At 42.4% G+C, this 17,894-nt stretch overlaps 4 protein-coding genes across 7 annotated transcripts in view; 1 reads left to right on the plus strand and 3 right to left on the minus strand.

The window, feature by feature from the left end:
- LOC127608408 (unconventional myosin-VIIa-like) overlaps positions 1–1,786 on the minus strand; it is a 29,158-nt gene extending 27,372 nt beyond the window's left edge. For all 4 annotated transcript variants that reach the window (XM_052077417.1, XM_052077415.1, XM_052077416.1 and 1 more), the window contains exon 1: positions 1,510–1,786. In XM_052077417.1, the coding sequence (XP_051933377.1) occupies positions 1,510–1,608 (99 nt within the window). In that variant the 5' untranslated portion in view covers positions 1,609–1,786. The remainder of the gene's footprint in view (positions 1–1,509) is intronic.
- Positions 1,787–5,585: 3,799 nt separating this feature from the next.
- On the minus strand, positions 5,586–8,414 carry LOC127608521 (uncharacterized). The gene is made up of 3 exons (XM_052077638.1): positions 8,202–8,414; positions 7,442–7,802; positions 5,586–6,538 (listed from the first exon to the last, which is right to left on the minus strand). The coding sequence occupies exons 1-3, from the start codon at positions 8,359–8,361 to the stop codon at positions 5,833–5,835; spliced, it is 1,227 nt and encodes a 408-aa protein (XP_051933598.1). The 5' UTR covers positions 8,362–8,414; the 3' UTR covers positions 5,586–5,832.
- A 4,793-nt stretch (positions 8,415–13,207) lies between these two features.
- The window catches only part of LOC127608482 (calpain-5-like), a 15,960-nt gene continuing 11,273 nt past the window's right edge, over positions 13,208–17,894 (plus strand). The window contains exons 1-3 of the mRNA XM_052077596.1: positions 13,208–13,437; positions 15,098–15,263; positions 15,733–15,864. Of these exons, the coding sequence (XP_051933556.1) occupies positions 15,108–15,263; positions 15,733–15,864 (288 nt within the window). The 5' untranslated portion in view covers positions 13,208–13,437; positions 15,098–15,107. The remainder of the gene's footprint in view (positions 13,438–15,097; positions 15,264–15,732; positions 15,865–17,894) is intronic.
- The window catches only part of LOC127608478 (olfactory marker protein-like), a 2,396-nt gene continuing 830 nt past the window's right edge, over positions 16,329–17,894 (minus strand). The window contains exon 2 of the mRNA XM_052077566.1: positions 16,329–16,855. Coding sequence (XP_051933526.1) covers positions 16,424–16,855 — 432 coding nt within the window. The 3' untranslated portion in view covers positions 16,329–16,423. The remainder of the gene's footprint in view (positions 16,856–17,894) is intronic.

Below are 17,894 nucleotides of genomic sequence, written 5' to 3' on the forward strand. Positions count from 1 at the left end.
CTTCACCCATCTCTTATCCAAAGTTACCTCTCAAATTTAAAGGTAATTTTTTTTCTAAACCCAATTCCAACTTTAATTTGAAAGGCAACTATAATATCATTGAAACCCACATCCAAATTTAAACCACCATCATCCTTAACGTTAAACGAGTTTAAGATTAAATAGAATTTCAAGTTAACTCAAAATCAAACCCAACTCCAAATCCGAAACCAACTTGAAACTAATTAACTTTAAGATGAATCCAACTTTACCCATTGCTAAACAAAACTTTAAACCCAGTTTTAACATGAATCATGCTACATGCTAATGCTAATATTTTTGGATCAATGACTACGTGCGTCTGTGTCCATGTGTGCGCCTTGTCAAAGATCAACACGTGTTTGCATTGGTGATCGGTTGCTCCAAATTCATTATTGATGTGAGTCTCCCAGTCTCTTCCTCTCATCGCCGTGACGACGCACTCTGTCTACATGTTGACGAATGTTGCAATGTAACGAATCTGTCATTGTAACGAATCTGACAATTTTGACGTTAATACTTGGCTTTATGCAAAAAGTAACATCGATGAAGCATGTAACATTTACGTCCACTGAATCCCAGACAGTTTTTGCACGGCATGTGCATCTGTTTCTTTAAATAAATTATTTAGGCAGGTGTTTGCTTTCCAGTACGAATTCATCAGAGTGTATCAAATGCAAACTAGAATGAAAAGCTTCAAGTCTTGTAATATTGATTGCATTCATTTTTTCACCAAAAGATTTCATTTGTTTTTATTTTATCAAACATTGATGAAATAGTTGTGATTAAATTAATACTAATTAATATAATTAAAAATTGAAATTAGTTGTTCAAACTACTGTATATCCCAGGAATACAAAGATGTTAGTAAAATCGATTTCTTTCAAAATCAAACGACTGTTTAGTTCTATGTAATTGAATTAATTGTACAAATACTGTACACTTTAAAAGGTGAACGTCTTATAACTGAAATGAATTATATTTCATAAAATACACGTATTTTTAAAAATTACAGGAACTAAAAATAACATGATTACATTAACCTGACCTGTATAATTAAAATACAAAGCCATTAAAAAAAATCAACAATAGATTAATTAATTCAGAATAATACAATCAAAGCCATACATGGTACTTGATATCCTTATTATATTTCACCTAATCTACAGAGCTGGGAGTTCTGAAAATTAGTGGATGAATGTATGATTAAATAAGAGTCACATTTCACTGTTATGAAACGTGCAGGCCCTTGACTTTAAACAAGACATGCCCGCATGTAGACGACCTGTTCGTGCCCCCTGCAGGTGAAACACGTCAATGCAGATGTGTGTCAGTCTGCTGCAGTTAAGTGAAACGGCCTCATTGTATCGTTGGTTGTGTGACTCCTTTGCTCATTTGCATATAGATAGACATGTCAGACACAGGTCACAGCGTGACAGATAGCCACATGCTAATGCTAACACTAAACGCTACGCTCCACAAAGCGTTTACCTTGATGACAGCCGCGTACTTGTAGCTCAGACGGCGGACGTTGGGGTCCCAGCCCTCCAGGGGCCAATTGGAGCCCCTTCTCTTGGACTTGGTCGCCATGGTTACAACGTGTGCGGCAGTAAAATGGAATCACTGTAGTTTCAGGTACTTTGAAGTAACTAAACACTTGCGGTCCCTCTCAATGGGGCCACATTAGTCAAATGGCCACAAAGTAGGACATTGAATGATCTGTGTGTGTTTGTGTGTGTGTGTGCGCGCGCGAGCGCATGCATGTGTTGCCTGATTTTATTGGCTCGCCCCACTTAACCGCCACCCAATCAAAAGGGAGGCACTGCCCCTGCAAATTAGTCTGTCAGAAAGACTGATGAGTTCATCAATGCATCCACTGACACTTGATGAAGCCGACAACACACAAATGCATGAGCACACACTACACAAACGCACACAATTGAACACGCATGCACACTCACACAGAAATGAAGAAGCAAATACAAAGAGGTTACAGTGCAGCCTAATTACTCTGCTCCCTAATGAGTGCAACACTCAAACACATACACACACAGTCACTCCCAAATGAACAAATACACTCAAATGCATACAGGTTTACATACACACACACACACACACACACACATTTTTCCATTCAATGGCAGAACCAAAAAGTTTCACTGGGGTGGCCAGGGTGACACAGACACAGAGACGTGTGAGTGTGTGCGTGCTAACCTGCTGCAGGATGACCATAATTTCTGTTCTGATTCAAGTTCTGGCTCTTGTTCCTCTTGCTCCAGGACATCAACAGAAGTGTGCTGCTTCTGACAAACACACAGCACATGTTAGGACATACAATATAGTGCACATATATTCATTTTATGACACGATTACCAACATTATAGTCATTCTGTGGTCTGTGCTGGACATTTGTTTCAGCTGTGTTGATGGAAATGTGATGGAACCTTCCCAGTGGTAGGGTTTTTTTTTTCAATCTGAATCTGTCATTTCCAACTGCACTCCAATGGAGCAAGAATTGCGTTAAACTACAACATACAATGTTTGTGTTTTGGTGAGTCATCATTTTTGTCTGGCATGAATGTCAGATGATATTTTGCTTCATGAAGCTAATTACTGTACACCTATTTGCTCTTTGTATTGTGGTGCGTTTTGTCCATGTATTATTCAGATTGGACACGGTTACAGTTACTGTGTTTGTGTGTGTGTGTGTGCGTGTGTGTGTCTGTCTGTCTGTTCATAATTGATGTTGCCGTTATGAGCTGTCACTTTGATCCTTTGAAATTTTTTGGCAACCCAAATACAGTACAACTTTTTGTTTGAGCCTGTCTTTATACTGAAACGCTGCCTGGGCAACAGCACAGTGCTTGGGAATGGTTCAGGTCAAGGTCACGGTCCTCTCTATAGTAAAGCAACGTTCTTTGTGTTGCCTTATTCACATTATGAGATGTTAGGATCAGTAAAAATCATGTTAGAATGTCATTTAAGGTAAAGTTTAACATTTTAGCATCATGTTGAAAAGTCCAATTTTGGCATCATTTTAGCATTGCGTTGAAAGTCATATTTTAGCATGTTAGCATCATGTTAGCATGACAGTCAAAGGCATATTTTTGCATGTAAGCATTATAATAGCATGACAGTGAAAGTCACATTTTAGTGTGTTTAGCTTTACGTTAGGATCACAATGAACGTCACATTTCAGCAAAGTCAGAAAAAAAAGTCTTTTCCAGGCATTGTGAAAGGAGTTTGGATGTATTTGTTCACGTTGTCTTTGTGTGTGGGCAACGAAGTGTCTGATTGGAAGCCGTCTGAAATTCCATCACTCCATAAAGTGGCTACCTTAGCATGGGGGGGGGGGGGTGAAAACGGCAAACATTCTAAGAAGGAAAGGAAGAGCTTTTTTTTTGTTCTACCTGTCACTGTCACTGTAATGTACTATCTGTCACATATAGTGATAAATATATTTAGTAAATTAATGATTTTTGGACCAATTAAGTAATATCAGATAATTGATGATCTCTCACTAAACAATATTTTTGGGAATCACTCTCGTAAGGATCGGTTTGGAAAATGGATGGATGGCATGGATAGAAAGATACCCAAATATTAGGCACAGCTCTTAGCATGATGCGGTGCAGTAGACTATTATATGTGTCTGAGAAACTTAAGTTCTTCTCACCGTTCATGATGTGGCAATCAGAGAATGATGAAGACAAAGCGAATGAAAAATAAATTTTAGTCCACTGTGAGGGGGAAAATCTTTTTTTTTAATCTTTTGTCTTCAGATGTTTGCTCCCAGATGTGTTCTGTCCATTCCGTTCATGTCCTTCACTTCTTCCTAGTAGACACTTAATCTCCAGACGGTTCTTGTCCTCCTGTTATCTCCAAAGATGTCATGTCAATTGTGTGTGAATATGTGTGTTTGTGTGTGCGTTTCAGGAGCGTATGACTTCTTCCTCCTCTTCCTCATCACCATTAAGTCGTCATGTGAGCAACTCATTCACTGTCACTGACCCATGTCCCTGGCACACCAAAGCACTAGCGTGGGGTGTAATCAGACACATACACACAGTCTCACTCACACACACATTGTACACAAACACACATGGAGTGATGGGGATTTTTTTGTTGTTGTATTGACAGTAAGATCCAGTTTTGCATTTACTCTAACTCAATGTAATCTGCTTGTACAAGAACTTGAATACAGTATATCTTACATAATATTGCATTTTTGTTTCAGAATGCAAAATTATCATTCTTGTTTGTCTTTTAGTTTGAATTAACAACATAGTGACTAAAGTGGATTCGAAGTGGATCATAACTGGACCAAAAGTGTAATACAATTTGACATAAGCAGAAAACAAGTGCACTGAAAGAGGACCACAAGTGCAATTTATGTGGGCCTCAAGTAAAAACAACTTGACTGCAAGTGGAGTACAAATGAAAGTAAAAATACATGTTGGCCACAAGATGAATACATGTCGATTTCACTGAAACAAATAGACTTTAAGTGGCTCACAAATGGCCACAAGTGAACCACAAATGTAATTCAAGTAGATCATAACAGGCAAAAGAGAAGTGGATCATGAGTGGACAAGTGAAGTACAAATTGACCATCAGGGGATTACAAATGTAATAAAAGCAATTCAATAGTGGACTGCAAGTTAACTTGCTCAGAAATGGACTGCAAGTGGAATACAAGTTCAACGCAAATGGATCAAAAGTGGGGCAAGATTGGAATACACATTGATCCTAAGTGAATCATAATTGGACTATAAATGTATTGACTATAAGTGAATCCCAAGTAGACGACAAGTGGACTAAAGGTGGATGACAAATAGATTTTAGTGAATCATAAGAGGTCAAATGTGTCATAAGTGGCTCATAAAAGCAATATACAAAGACAATAAGTGAATTACGAGGGGACTACAAAAGGGTCACAAGTGGACCAAAAGTGGACTACACTTAGATCATGAAAGAATCACCAGAGGACTGAAAATGGAATCCTAAGTGGATTACAAATGGAATGAATCATAAAAGAACATTCATTCATTCATTCATTCATCTTCCGAGCCACAAGATCCTCACTAGGGTCGCGGGGGTTGCTGGAGCCTATCCCAGCTGTCTTCGGGCAGTAGGCGGGGGACACCCTGAATCGGTTGCCAGCCAATCGCAGGGCACACAGAAACGAACAACCATTCGCACTCACACTCACACCTAGGGACAATTTAGAGTGTTCAATCAGCCTGCCACGCATGTTTTTGGAATGTGGGAGGAAACCGGAGCACCCGGAGAAAACCCACGCAGGCCCGGGGTGAACATGCAAACTCCACACAGGGAGGCCGGAGCTGGAATCGAACCCGGTACCTCTGCACTGTGAAGCCGACGTGCTAACCACTGGACTACCGGGCCGCCCTCATAAAAGAACAAATGTATCATAAGTGGATCATAAATAAAATCTTGAAAGATAATAATTTTACAAAAGATCGTAAGTGGACCGGAAGTAGAATACTGTACACACAGCTTATAAGTGAATCACAAGTGGACTACAAATGGATCATAAGTGGCCCAAAGGTGATTTACACATAGATTGTAAGTGAAGCAGACTGCTTATTGATGATAAGTGGACCTAAAGTGGAATATAAGTGGATCACAAGTGAATCACATAAGGACTACAAATGGATGAAAGGGTGAATCAAAAGTGGATGACAAAAGGGTCATAAGTGGACCAAAAGGGGAACACAAGTAAAAATAAGTGGCTCTAAATTGGATCAGTGGAAGCTCCTGCTGTCTGTCACCTGGCCACGATGACCCGATTCAAAACTGTCCATCAAAGAGCATCTTTTGCGGGGTGGCGTCCATGGGTCCCGATGAAGCGGCGGCCATGATGGCGTTGAGGTGGGTTAGGGAGACTGAGCGCTGCTTAAGTTTGGGTAAAGGGTTTGGGTCAGGGTCAGAGAGGTGGCCGTAACGGAGGCCATCTTGGTCGTACTGATAGACACGGATGACCCGACTTGGACGATGTGGAGAAGATGATTCTTCTTCCCGATTTTGATCAGCATTCTCTGACTGTGAAGACTGACTGGTTACATCTTCATCATTTCTGTTTTTTCTGTCATCTTCATTTTTCTTCCCTCCTCCATTTTCATCATCCCCTTCTCCTCTCTCACCTTTTTCCATCATCCCATTATAAGATCCATCTTCCTGCACATTCTCCTCCTGTTCCTTTTTGCATCTCCTCCTCTTCTCATCCACAATTCCTCCACCAGATGCTCTTCTTCCTTCCCTGTCATCCACGTGGTTGCAGGCCTCCAGGTAGGTGGTGCGGAGATTGCCCACCTCCTTCCCGTCCTGGCCCTGTTTGTCCCGGAAACTTCTCTGAGGTTTGGCAGGTGGAGATGACAGCGATAACAGTGACGATGGTGAGGAGGGCGATGAAGGCCAGCTGGTGAGTGGTGTCATGGTGATGTCAGGTGTATGCTGCCGTGCTGATGGTAGACGCTTAGTGACGGCCTTCATACATCTGCGGAAGCAAACATGTCTGCATTTGAATGGTTCTGCTCAGACTGCAAGATGTTTTCCCTTGGAAGGTCTCCTAATAGTTTTATCCAAACCTTGTATGATAGAACTAGTACTGCACCGCCACCTACTGTCTGGTTTGTGAACTCGCATGGTTGGCTAATGTAGAAAAGACTATTCAATCTACTTTGCATGATATGTGGAAGTGGATTCGTGGACAAATTTACAAATGGACTCCGTGTGGTCGACACGTAGTAACTACGCGTGGACGATAATTGGACTGCAAACGGACCACAAATGGACTACATATAAACTGCATGCAGAGGGCGTTTATTTTACAACTTGTGGACCAGGGTTTTGGCCTGTGGTGGCAGTTTTAGAGTGTTGAGTTGTTGGCTGTGAGTCCAACCAGATCACAGAAACAGAAGTGCGACAAGACAACCAGCATGTGGACAGGGGCTTCAACATAGTGTGGTGGCTTCAGACCACCACGTTGTTGGCCATGAGTCCATGCATGTCATGCAGAGAAAGATGGAAGAGTGAGGAGGGGGGAAATTTGGATATTTTTCTTCTTTTTAAGTCCGACCTGACAGTGTGGACCTGGGCTTTGTGCTGGCCTGACAACTTTACAGCGCCTCGTTGTAGCGGTGTGGAACCCCCGCGATTACGCAGTGGGATAAATTCTGCTCAAACATTTGTAGACATTAAACAGGTGTTAGATGAATTAGCATCCATTTGTCCAGGTCATACAGTTGAGCACATTTGGCAGAAACTCCCGTAGTGTTTGAGAGCAATGAGAATTGCTTGATTTTTCACAGTTTTGATATTTGTGGTCTATATGTGCAAAAAATGTCTACATGTTTCCATGTGGTATGTTATAGAAGGAAACACATAACTTTTTTCCCACCTGAGAATGTTTGTCCTGCTCAGAGCTCCTGCACTGAACCCGAATATGAAGGTGAGCAGCACAGCCATCGTCACGGCTCCCGTAAAGAGCTCGTCAGAAACCGCATCCTGTTTCTCCAGCCCCCTCCTAAACCTTGAGCCACGTCCACCATCTTGCGTGTGCATGTGTAGCTGGTAGGGGAACAGCTCCGACCCCCCGTCATCATGCTGCAGCAGGCAATAGTACAAACCCTGGTGGAGGTCACTCAGATCGTGGACCACCAGGCTGCCATCCTGGCTCATGTGGACCGGGTCTTGTTTGGTGTGGAGGCCAGGTGTGAAAAGAGGTCCAAAGGGGGTGTGCCAGTACACCACCACACCGGCTGGCGAAAGAAGGCACAAATGATAACTAGGTACGGAACGATTAGCAGTTTGACGGGGGTCAGTTCGAAAAACAGCTTAACCAGTGATGGGACATGACGAATTAAAACAGAAGAATGTTAGCAAAAGCCAAAAAAAACCCCATAACAACCCGATTATTTCATTTGATCCAAAAAGTTGGATCAACTAGTTTTGTTGAAAGCAAGTCAATGTTTTGGGTTATTTTTTGAGTTATTCATTTGACTCAACTTTTTGGAGTTAAACGAATAACCCAAAGAGTTGGGTCAAATTGACCCCAGTGCTGGTTGATCCATTTTTTTACCCATGATCAGATTATTTTCTGACCCAACTGTTTAGATTGAATACAATGAAAGTAGGTGTTGACTTATTACATCACTAACTTGCATTGCCATTATCGCTGCACTTGACAGTCATCTCTGCTTGTGGGTGACCGATCACCACGATGGTGCCCGCCACCATCAGGACCTTGGGCTGTTCCGCTATCCCGGGATAGGTCGACACATCCAGGAATGTTAAAATCATGAAGCAGCAGGCCAACATTGCAAAGCTGCAAGTCAGCAGTTTATAACATGAGCAAAACCAAAAAAATACACAGTGAGATCATTTTTCTTTTTTTTACAGTCACTCATTGACCAAAGGTATCCACTTTAACTACAACCACTTTAACTTTCAGAACAAATTCTAGCACTCCCGATGGGAATGGTTGTAAAATAAATTAGATATTTTTAAAAAACCCCAAAAATAGAGAAATATGTGTGAAAATACACAAGACAAGAAAATAAGTATTTTTGCCATTTAAAAACGTTTAATCTTATGTTTAAATGTCTAGAACTGATCAAAGGATGTGAAGAAAATGATGGCATCCAGGAGGAACAATACCACTAAAATAAATCATGTCAGTAAGGAAACACACACAATTAAAAATGCTTTTAAAAATCTACTAAATTTTGGGGTAATTAAGAGAATGCATTTCACAGTAAAAAAATGTATCGATTCAGTCGTGTGAATGAAATTAGGGTAACGAGTGGTGGCAATGCTAGTAAGACTTCACACACACAAAAATACACACTAGTCATGAAAATATGTGTTCAATCAAATGGTTGTTCTTTATTTACCTGTCATTGACGTGTATGATTCCGTCTTTTGCTGGAAGCATACGAGTGTAAAGTGCAACTTCCTCACATGACACAAACCGATGAAGATGTTAAAGATTAATATGTACGCAGGGACATCCAGGTCCTCCGCCTCACGATCTTATTTTCCCAGCCTTTGCTGACATCTAGTGGTCGATATGGTGAAACACATTTCATGAACGTGAAGAGTTTCTCTATATTTGGGCCCAATTTCTCAAAAATCATTGAAGGCAACGCCAACCCACCTTACATTGACTGAATCATAGTCGGTCATATTTTATCATTACAACACCAATGATAGTAAAACCACCAGACCTGAGACGCAGTCATTCAATAAGTTTACCAAATGCAGTCATTCAGTTTACTAAATTCACCTTGAACACACCACCAATTATTTACATTCCGTTATTCAGCCCCTTTTTGTCATATGTGCCTTAACAATCAGTAGTTTGTCAAATGGTCCATGAACGCACCGCTAACTTCGTGAATGTTGTGCATCCAGAGCATTTCTGTCCCATTTGGTGTTGTGGTCTTTGGTCGTACCAACTTTATTACATCTAGTCATTCGTTCGGTCCAATTATTTTGGAGGGCCCTTGAACGTCCCACCAATTTATTCCGTATTCAGTTGGTTGTACATTGTCAGATAACCCTTGAATGCATCACCAACCTCAAAACATACATCTGTACCAGTAGTTGTTTTATAGCAGGGGTGCCCAAACCTTTTGGATCGAAGATCTACTTTTCGATCAACTAACCTCCCGGGATCTACCCTTACCGGTGCGCGCATGCGCACGCGCACACGCGCGCTTCACGCCATGATGAGAAACAGCCTGAAACGGAGCCATGCGACGCACTTTTGCAGCCTGTTAACTATCGTAGCTCACACGTACCATTTTAAAGTGCTTCCCAGGGCCCTCCTAGATTCATATTCTTTTCTCGTGCCCTTGGTTGAATTGTACACGAAGCAAACTCTGAATGAGAATCATGACGATAAAAGATAGAGCGCAACAGCTCTGGTCACAAGCTGCAATTGCAAATAGTGATGTGTCGTTCGCGAACGAGCCGGCTCCGAGAAGTGAACGATGGGACCCGGCTCCCACCTCATTGGGAGCCGGCTCCTCATTGGGGAGCCGGAAGGGGAGGGTTACGCACGCACGCACGCACACACACGCAGTTTAGAGAAGGGGGAGGGGTTAGAGAAGAGACACACAGTCAGCAGCACACTGATCAGTACGCGAACAAGACAGACGAGGAGACGAGAGAGCTAGTTAGTGAAAAAAAACAACACGGTGGAAAGTGGAAAGGTGAGAAAATGGATAGGAAACGCAGTGAAATATGGACTCATTTCAATTTAATTGATAGTTCAAAGGCAGCGTGTAGACTGTGCAAGGTTAAAATATCCCATAGATCAGGCTCCACGAATAACCTGCACAGGCACATCAGAAATGTCCACCCATCAGTACAATTTGAAGAGAAAAGACAAGCAAGGGAACCAGCTATTAATGAAGGTGCTAGTGTGTCTGCAACTGTTGCTGCTACTGCAATGTCACAACTGCCTAGATGTACAACCCAGAGCTCTATGAGCCACTTTATGCAAAAAGCTATACAACCAGCAAAACAGAACACAATTGATGAGGAACTGGGTAAAATGATTGCAAGGGATTTTCATCCATTTTGTGTTGGCTGTGTGTTGTCGCAACATCTGTCCCCTCAGAGAGAATCTTCTCCAAAACAGGGCAAATATTAACAGAGAGGAGAAAGAGGATCAACTCCTCAAAGCTGAGGCACTTGGTTTTTCTTCATGCCAATCTTCGCTAAAAACAAGCTAAAACCTTTACCTGGATGCTGCTTTTTTTCTTTTTGTTTTACAAATTTTAATTTATAATTTGTTGTGTGGTATTCAAAGCTTACTTATGTTGTTTTACTGCAAATAGTTAAAAGCTTATAAATATACACATTCAGAGATTGGAACTTTTTGACGACCTTGTTTTGAGATGGGTCTTTGTACTTTGTTTTTATTTTTGTAGCACTCCATGTTGAGTATGTTTAGAAGATTATAAATAAAGCCATATAAATAATAAATATTTGATATGTCTTTATTGCATTAGTAATTCATTTTACACATAATATTACGTTATTTTTGGTATTAAATTAATTTAAGCAACAAAAAAACTGAGGAGCCATTTGGGAGCCGAAAGAGCCGGCTCTTTTTAGGGAGCCGATCCAAAGGAGCCGGCTCTCTAAAAGGAGCCGGAATTCCCATCACTAATTGCAAACTGCTGAGCGCTAACAACTTCCGATGACGTAATCACGCGCCACCGTAAATTTAAGATCGACCTGCTTTATTTTATTTTAAAAATATTTTTCTGTGAAAATGAGACTGATAATATGATTAGTGTGCAGTGTATATTAACACAAAAAATATATTAATAACATGTACAAAGACACACAAATGGTTGTTTTTTTTCTTCTCGACACTCCTCGGATCTACTTGGGACCTGTCTTAGATCTACCGGTAGATCAGGATCTACCTAATGGGCACCCCTGTTTTATAGTGTGCGTTGTTTGTGAGGGTTGGACTCTGCCAAGACCGCCCTTTGTCACCGATTCTGTTCACAACTTTTATGGACATAATTTTTTGGCACAGCCGAGGTGGTGAGGGGTTCTAGTTTGGTGATCTCAGTATTGTATGTCTGCTTTTTGCAGATGTGGTACTGTTGGCTTCTTCAAACCGTGATCTCCAACTCTCGCTTGGAGCAGTAGCAGCTGAGTAAGCAATTGGGATGAAAACAAGCAACTCCAAATCTGAGACCATGGTCCTCGGTCGGAAGAGTGGATTGCCTTCTCTAGTAAGTGAGATTCTGTCCCGAGTGGATTAGTTAAAGTATATTGGGGTCTTGCTAACGAGTGAGGGCAGGATGAAACGTGAGATCAGCAAGCGGATCAGTGGAGTGTCTGCTGTGATGCGGACTCCGTATCGTTCTGTCGTAGTGAAGGAGCTGAGCCGAAAGGCGACGCTTTAGTCCGCAGTAGTCCCTAGGGTCGACAAGTTGGAGACTCTTAGGTCTACTGGTTGGCCTGGGAAGACCACGGGATCTCCCCCCCCCCCCCCCCCACACCCTGAAGGATTTTTAAAAGGCAGATGAGGAGAGGGAATTCTGGGCTTCCCTGCTGAAGCTACTGCCCCGACGCGTTAGAAAATGGATGGAGACTGGAGAGTTGTTTGATCCCATTTTGTCAGCTGGTCCTCAGTCTCGTTTTGTGAAATGTCCCTTGAATACACCTATAACTTCAATACAGACGTTCAGTGATTTGGTAACATTTCGAACATGACATTTGAACGCGTCGTTAACATCATTACATACACCCATACAGTTCTTTAGACTCATTTAGTCATATGGCCCTCGAACCCACCACGAATTTAATCATTTAAATTCAATTGCAGAAGGTTGATTCCATGTTGTCATATGTTCCATGAACGCATCTCAACTTCATCGTACATTTCCAGTCATTTGGTCCACTTTTCTCAGATAAGGTAAGATATCCTTTATTTGTCCCACACTGGGGAAATTTACAGCCTACAGCAGCAAGAATGTGGGTAGAAAGAAGAAAGAAGAAGAAAAAACAAACAAACAAACACCGTTCAATTAAGTGCAATATAAATACAAAATTGATAAATCGCAGAGCTATTTACAATTGTTTTTCAAAGATGGCCCGTGAACGCACCACCAACTTTTCAGCATTCATCTATCCAAGTTGCTTATCTTCACGAGGGTCGCTGCCGTGTTGGAGCCTATCCCAACCGTATTCGGGCAGTTAGCGGGGTACACCCTGAACTGGTTGCCAGCCAATCGCAGGCCACACATAGACGAACAAGCATTCAAACTCACAATTACACCTCGGGACAATTTGGAGTGCCCAATCAACCTGCCATGCATGTTTTTGGAAGGTCGGAGGAAACCCACGCAGGCAAGGGGGGAACATGAAAACTCCACACAGTAAGGCCCGAGCCTGGAATCGAACCCCTGACCAATTAAAAAGCCGTTGATCGTACCACTAGATTCACTGCATATAGTCCAATTTTGTCGGCCCTCTAATGCACTGCCGACTTCATTACAATACTGTACAATGAAATAATTGTACGGGCCCAGTTTAATACAATATATGGCCCTTGAACGCAGGCCCGACGTCATCACGTCTATTGAAACAGTTGTCAGGCCCTAGTTTGTCATATAGCCCTTGAATGCGGCGCCAGCTCTTGTCTTGCCTCCAGATGCGCGAGGAGGCGTGCTTGTCGCTGATGTGGTCGTCGGTGGGCTTGTAACGGTGTCGTGTGCCTGCGAACTCACTGACGTTCTTTTGGATCAGAGCGTTGCTCTGATCCCATCGTCTTCCTCACCACACGAAGAAGAAGAAGACGAAGTGTTGTCCTGGTAGCGAAGACGAGAAGGAGCACAGCTGACGTCACAGCCACATTTTGAGGTGGGCGCCTGGTTTTTGCAAACTTTTTAAGCTAATCTAGATCTGGACGGTTAGTTTAAAAAATATTTCTTTGCTGTGTAAGTTTACTTTCACTTGTGTCACAAAGTTCATGCCACTCTAAAGTGAATTGCACGGACAGCAGTCGTTAAACAAGACATTCTGACATCGAAAAAAACACTTCAAGTTCATATCACTCTAAAGTGAATTACATGGACCGCAGTCGTTAAATAAGACATTTTGACATCGGAAAAATAGTTTTAAGAATGCGACACATTTTTTGAAAAGTGTTTATTGATCACTTCGTGTAAACAAGACCACTTCCTAGACCAACTTTCAAAATAAAAGCAACGACTCGGCGCTAATTTGTTTTTTATTGTAGTCGCGGTCGTTTGGTTCAGATTATTTTCACCTGCCAGTAGGATATGGTACATTTGGACACCTCTTTGATTCATTTAAAATTTCGTTTTTGCAACTTCCTGTTGGCTGTCAGTTTACTGCGTGTGACACAATAAAAAAAAAAGTAACTTCGAATGCGCGCATCGGTTACATGTGATTCAAATGTTTCAACCAAAACTAACGTACCCGATTCTTTTCGTGGAGATTTTACATTCTTTAACCCATTTTTAATCATGTGCAAGCGAATACGTTTCAGTTTTGTTCAGTGTAGAGAAAAGAGACAAAAACTACGTTTTCTGTATGTAAACATTGCTTTGAGCACGCGATTAGATTTTCCTTCAACTCTCCAGCACGTCTACTGACAACCACTAAATCTAAACAAAGGCAAGGCAGTGTGCTTCACACTAGCAAAAGATTCGACACTTAGACGCATACACAACGACTTTCTGAAGCAAAGCAGAGAAATCAAAAGTAGCTTTCAAAAATGACCAAAATAATTTAAATTGACAGCATTTAAACACATGAACAGAAACGAACATTTAAAACGAAAGTAAAGGAATTCGAGTTGGTTCCTACTACAAGCAAAACAGATGTTTAGAACCTTAGTCAAAGGTATGGGGGCAGGGGGGTTATCCCACATTAAAAATCGTTTACACACTAAAAGCGTGACTTCACTTCAAAATGAAGCTTCACCATGTATACGTAAGTGTGGCCCTTCGTCACATTTTATCAGAAGGACCTCAGATGCACCACAAACGAGTGGCAGTAAACAAAACTCAATTACTTCTTCAATACACCATCAGCTCATTACATTTACGTTAACCTAAAGGCAGTCAGATTTCATCAGGTGGTCCTTGAACACAACACTAACCTACCTTCACTTAGACAGTTTGAGCACATGGTCGATGATACAATTGTGCGCTGCTTTTAAGTCCTGTTTATTTTGTAGGTGGATTTGTTTTCATAGCTTTCTTTTGGCTGTCAGCCTCCTGCGTGTGACTTAACATGGCTCCAAAACACTTGAAGCGGAAAAAGTTCCTTTTTCAGTGGTCACAAGACAAGCTCAACAAAGTTCTATTTTGGTGTCATGTGATCCAGAAAAAAATGCTTGCACATGAGATTTGAACATCCGTGCAGTGGATGGTGGCAACTTTAAGCCACGCCCTCTATCCCTGTCTCATCTTTTTGTTTGTACAAATGTTAAAAAAAAAAAAATTAAATCTGGATTTTGTCATAATTGTTGATGTATGTGTGTGTCTCACAGAAGCGTCAGGATGGTGGTGGCTTACGAGGGCCAGTCGTTCACCGCCCTGCGGAAGCAGTGTCGCCAAAATGGCCTCCTGTTTGAGGACCCCCTGTTCCCCGCCACAGATCAGTCGCTCTTCTACAAGCGCAACCACATCGGCAAAGTCATCTGGAAGAGGCCTAAGGTACCGCTGCCGGCCCGCCTTCGCCATTCACCAACTTTATTCCAACTAGACAAAATTACAAATTACATGCAGTGAGTGTGTTTAAGAGTGTGAGTGATTGTGTGGGGTGGCTGAGAGAGAGAGTTGAGAGTGTGTAAGAAAGTCGAAGTGAATGACAGAGCATAAGGGAGTGTGTGAATGAGTGAGTGCACATGTAGGTGATTGAGAAAGTCGGTGAGAGTGAGCATGTGTGTGTGTGAGTGCATAAGAGGACATGGGAGGGAAAGAGTGTAAGTATGTGAATGAGTGAGTGTTTGAGAAAGTGCGTGACTGAATCTATGCGCGTTGACTTAGCGTGGTTGAGTGACGGCATCGCCATGCTGTCGCCCACAAAGGCAACATCCTCGTACAAGCGAACTAAAAACACGGAAGTCGGCGTTAAAGTTACCTTCATATTGACTTTTCCTTCCCACTTGTCAACTTTGACAAGGACTTATGTCAAGATCCCCACCTCTTTGTGGATGGCCTGAGTGCGCATGACCTCCACCAAGGCAAGTTGGGAAACTGTTGGTTCGTGGCAGCCTGCTCCACCCTGGCGTCAAAAGATGGCCTTTGGCAGAAGGTCAGCCATCTTGCTCATTTTTTTGCGCTCACACTCACACCTAGAGACAATTTCAACTGTTCAATCAGCTTGCCATGCATGTTTTTGGAATGTGGGAAGAAACCGGAAAACCCACGCAGGCATGGGGAGAACAAGCAAACTTCACACAGGAAGTGCAGGACCGGAATCTAACCCACAACCTCGACACTGTGAGGCGTCCGTGCTAATTGGTCACCCACTGTGCCGGCGATATTTAATTAATATATTAAAAATGATTACAACATGTCTCAATAAGACTTTCTGAAGTAATTATCGCATGATTAATTAAAATGTGCGTGAATAACTATAATGTATGAATAATCCTAACACATTTAAAAAAGAGATTAAATTGGAGATAATTGATAAATTATATCATGAATAAATAAGAAATGACTCATAATAGCATGATAAAATCAGACATGATTCATAAAAAGAAAGTACAAGTGTGCCTTCAGAAGATTTATTTCAAGGTTTCCATACACAAGTCTTCAGTTTTACGACACGAGTGCTTGTTTCCATTCGACTGCCCGGAACGCAAGCTTCATTGGAGGGAGGAAAAGGCCAGCGAGCACCGCAACTTGGCCGCCTCGGCGCCGTCCTTGAAGGCGAACAGGAAGTACATGACCTTGCGGACCTTGGCTAGCTCGGCGATTCTCTCGCCGAACTCCTGCATGTCGGCCTCTAGCCACTTGAGCTCGCAGCCGTCGGGGTCGTCGGCGCCGCGCCAGAAGGTGCCGACGGGCTCCAGAAGCTGGCGCGCCATCAGGTGGGTGAGGTCGGGCGTCCAGTGTTGCGAGATCCCCGTGATGGTGACGCGCCCGCACCCGCCCAAAGACACGTTCCAGTGGCGAAAGCTTAGGTCCTGCCGCTGGAAGTCCAGCCGGTAGACGGCCTCGTGGGGCAGCAGCAGGCGCTCGCCGTCCTGGCGTTTTTGGCCCGAGCACTGAAGAGACGACACTCGCATACGCATCTTCTGCGGGATCACAGCAACGTCTTTAACCACCCGATTCATTGTCACCGTTCGCTTTGTCACGTTTGGCCGTGAGCTACATGCTGTGCTCTGTGCTGGGTTGGACATTCCACCATCTTTTGGCATGCTGGTGTCATGGAACTATGATGAAGTGACTGGAAGGGAGTTCGTTTGTATAGTACGAGTGCCATCTTGTTGAATCTTTGAGTCGAGGGAGTATGTTGGAGTGTGCTGAGGAGCTCCATTTAGACCCAAATCTTGTTGCGTTGGTTGCAAGAAGTAAGTTAAGGATGTTCATTTTGACAAAATTAGTGATTTGCTCCCATCCTTTGGCATTATGGTGCCAAGGAACTCTGTTGAAGTTGAAAAGCTTCATTGAGACAGAAGTTGCCACTGTCTTGTAATATTTCTTTGCCAGGGGTCAATATTGAAGCCAGTTGAGTAGTTTCATTCTGACAAAGTCGAGCTGTGATGCCATCTTGCGGCAATTTGGTGCCAACCAAAACTCTTTCGAAGGCCGTTGAGGAGCTTCATTTAGATAAAAATCTACTGTCTTTGTTATTTTATTGTTTTATTGTTGTATATATTATATTTTCTCCATGTAAGGCACTTTGTATGGCGCAGTGGCTGTTTTAAAGTGCTCTATAAATACAGATGAGTTGAGAAAAATAGTATTTTGTTACCATCCTGTGGCATCTCTTGTTGAAATGAGTTGAGGAGCGTAATTTCGACCAAAGTCGTATTTTGCAGCCATCTTGAGGCATGTTGGTGCGAAGCAACTCTGAAGGGATTTGAGAAGCTTTATTTAGACATAAGTAGTGTTTTACTCCTCCAGTATCTTATGGCATTTTATCAACAAGGAAGAATGTTTAAAGTCAACTGAGGAGCTTCTTTGAGACATAAATGGTGTTTTACCATTATTGTATAACGACAATGTTGAAGTAAGTTGAGAAGCTAAAATGAAAACAAAAGTTCTGCTTTTCCACCCTCTTGTGGCAATTACAGCGATCCCTCGCACTATTTCACGGTTCGTTTATTGAGG

The sequence above is a fragment of the Hippocampus zosterae genome, chromosome 10, assembly GCF_025434085.1.
Source record: "Hippocampus zosterae strain Florida chromosome 10, ASM2543408v3, whole genome shotgun sequence".
NCBI classification, from domain to species: domain Eukaryota; kingdom Metazoa; phylum Chordata; class Actinopteri; order Syngnathiformes; family Syngnathidae; genus Hippocampus; species Hippocampus zosterae.

Excerpts from the sequence above, each read along its gene's own strand:
- LOC127608521 (XM_052077638.1), bottom strand. The coding sequence starts at position 8,361 with ATGTTGGCCTGCTGCTTCATGATTTTAACATTCCTGGATGTGTCGACC. Across the intron at positions 7,803-8,201 it reads CAGCGATAATGGCAATGCAA|CCGGTGTGGTGGTGTACTGG; the intron begins GTTAGTGATGTA and ends TTCTTTCGCCAG. Across the intron at positions 6,539-7,441 it reads AGCAGGACAAACATTCTCAG|ATGTATGAAGGCCGTCACTA; the intron begins GTGGGAAAAAAG and ends TTGCTTCCGCAG.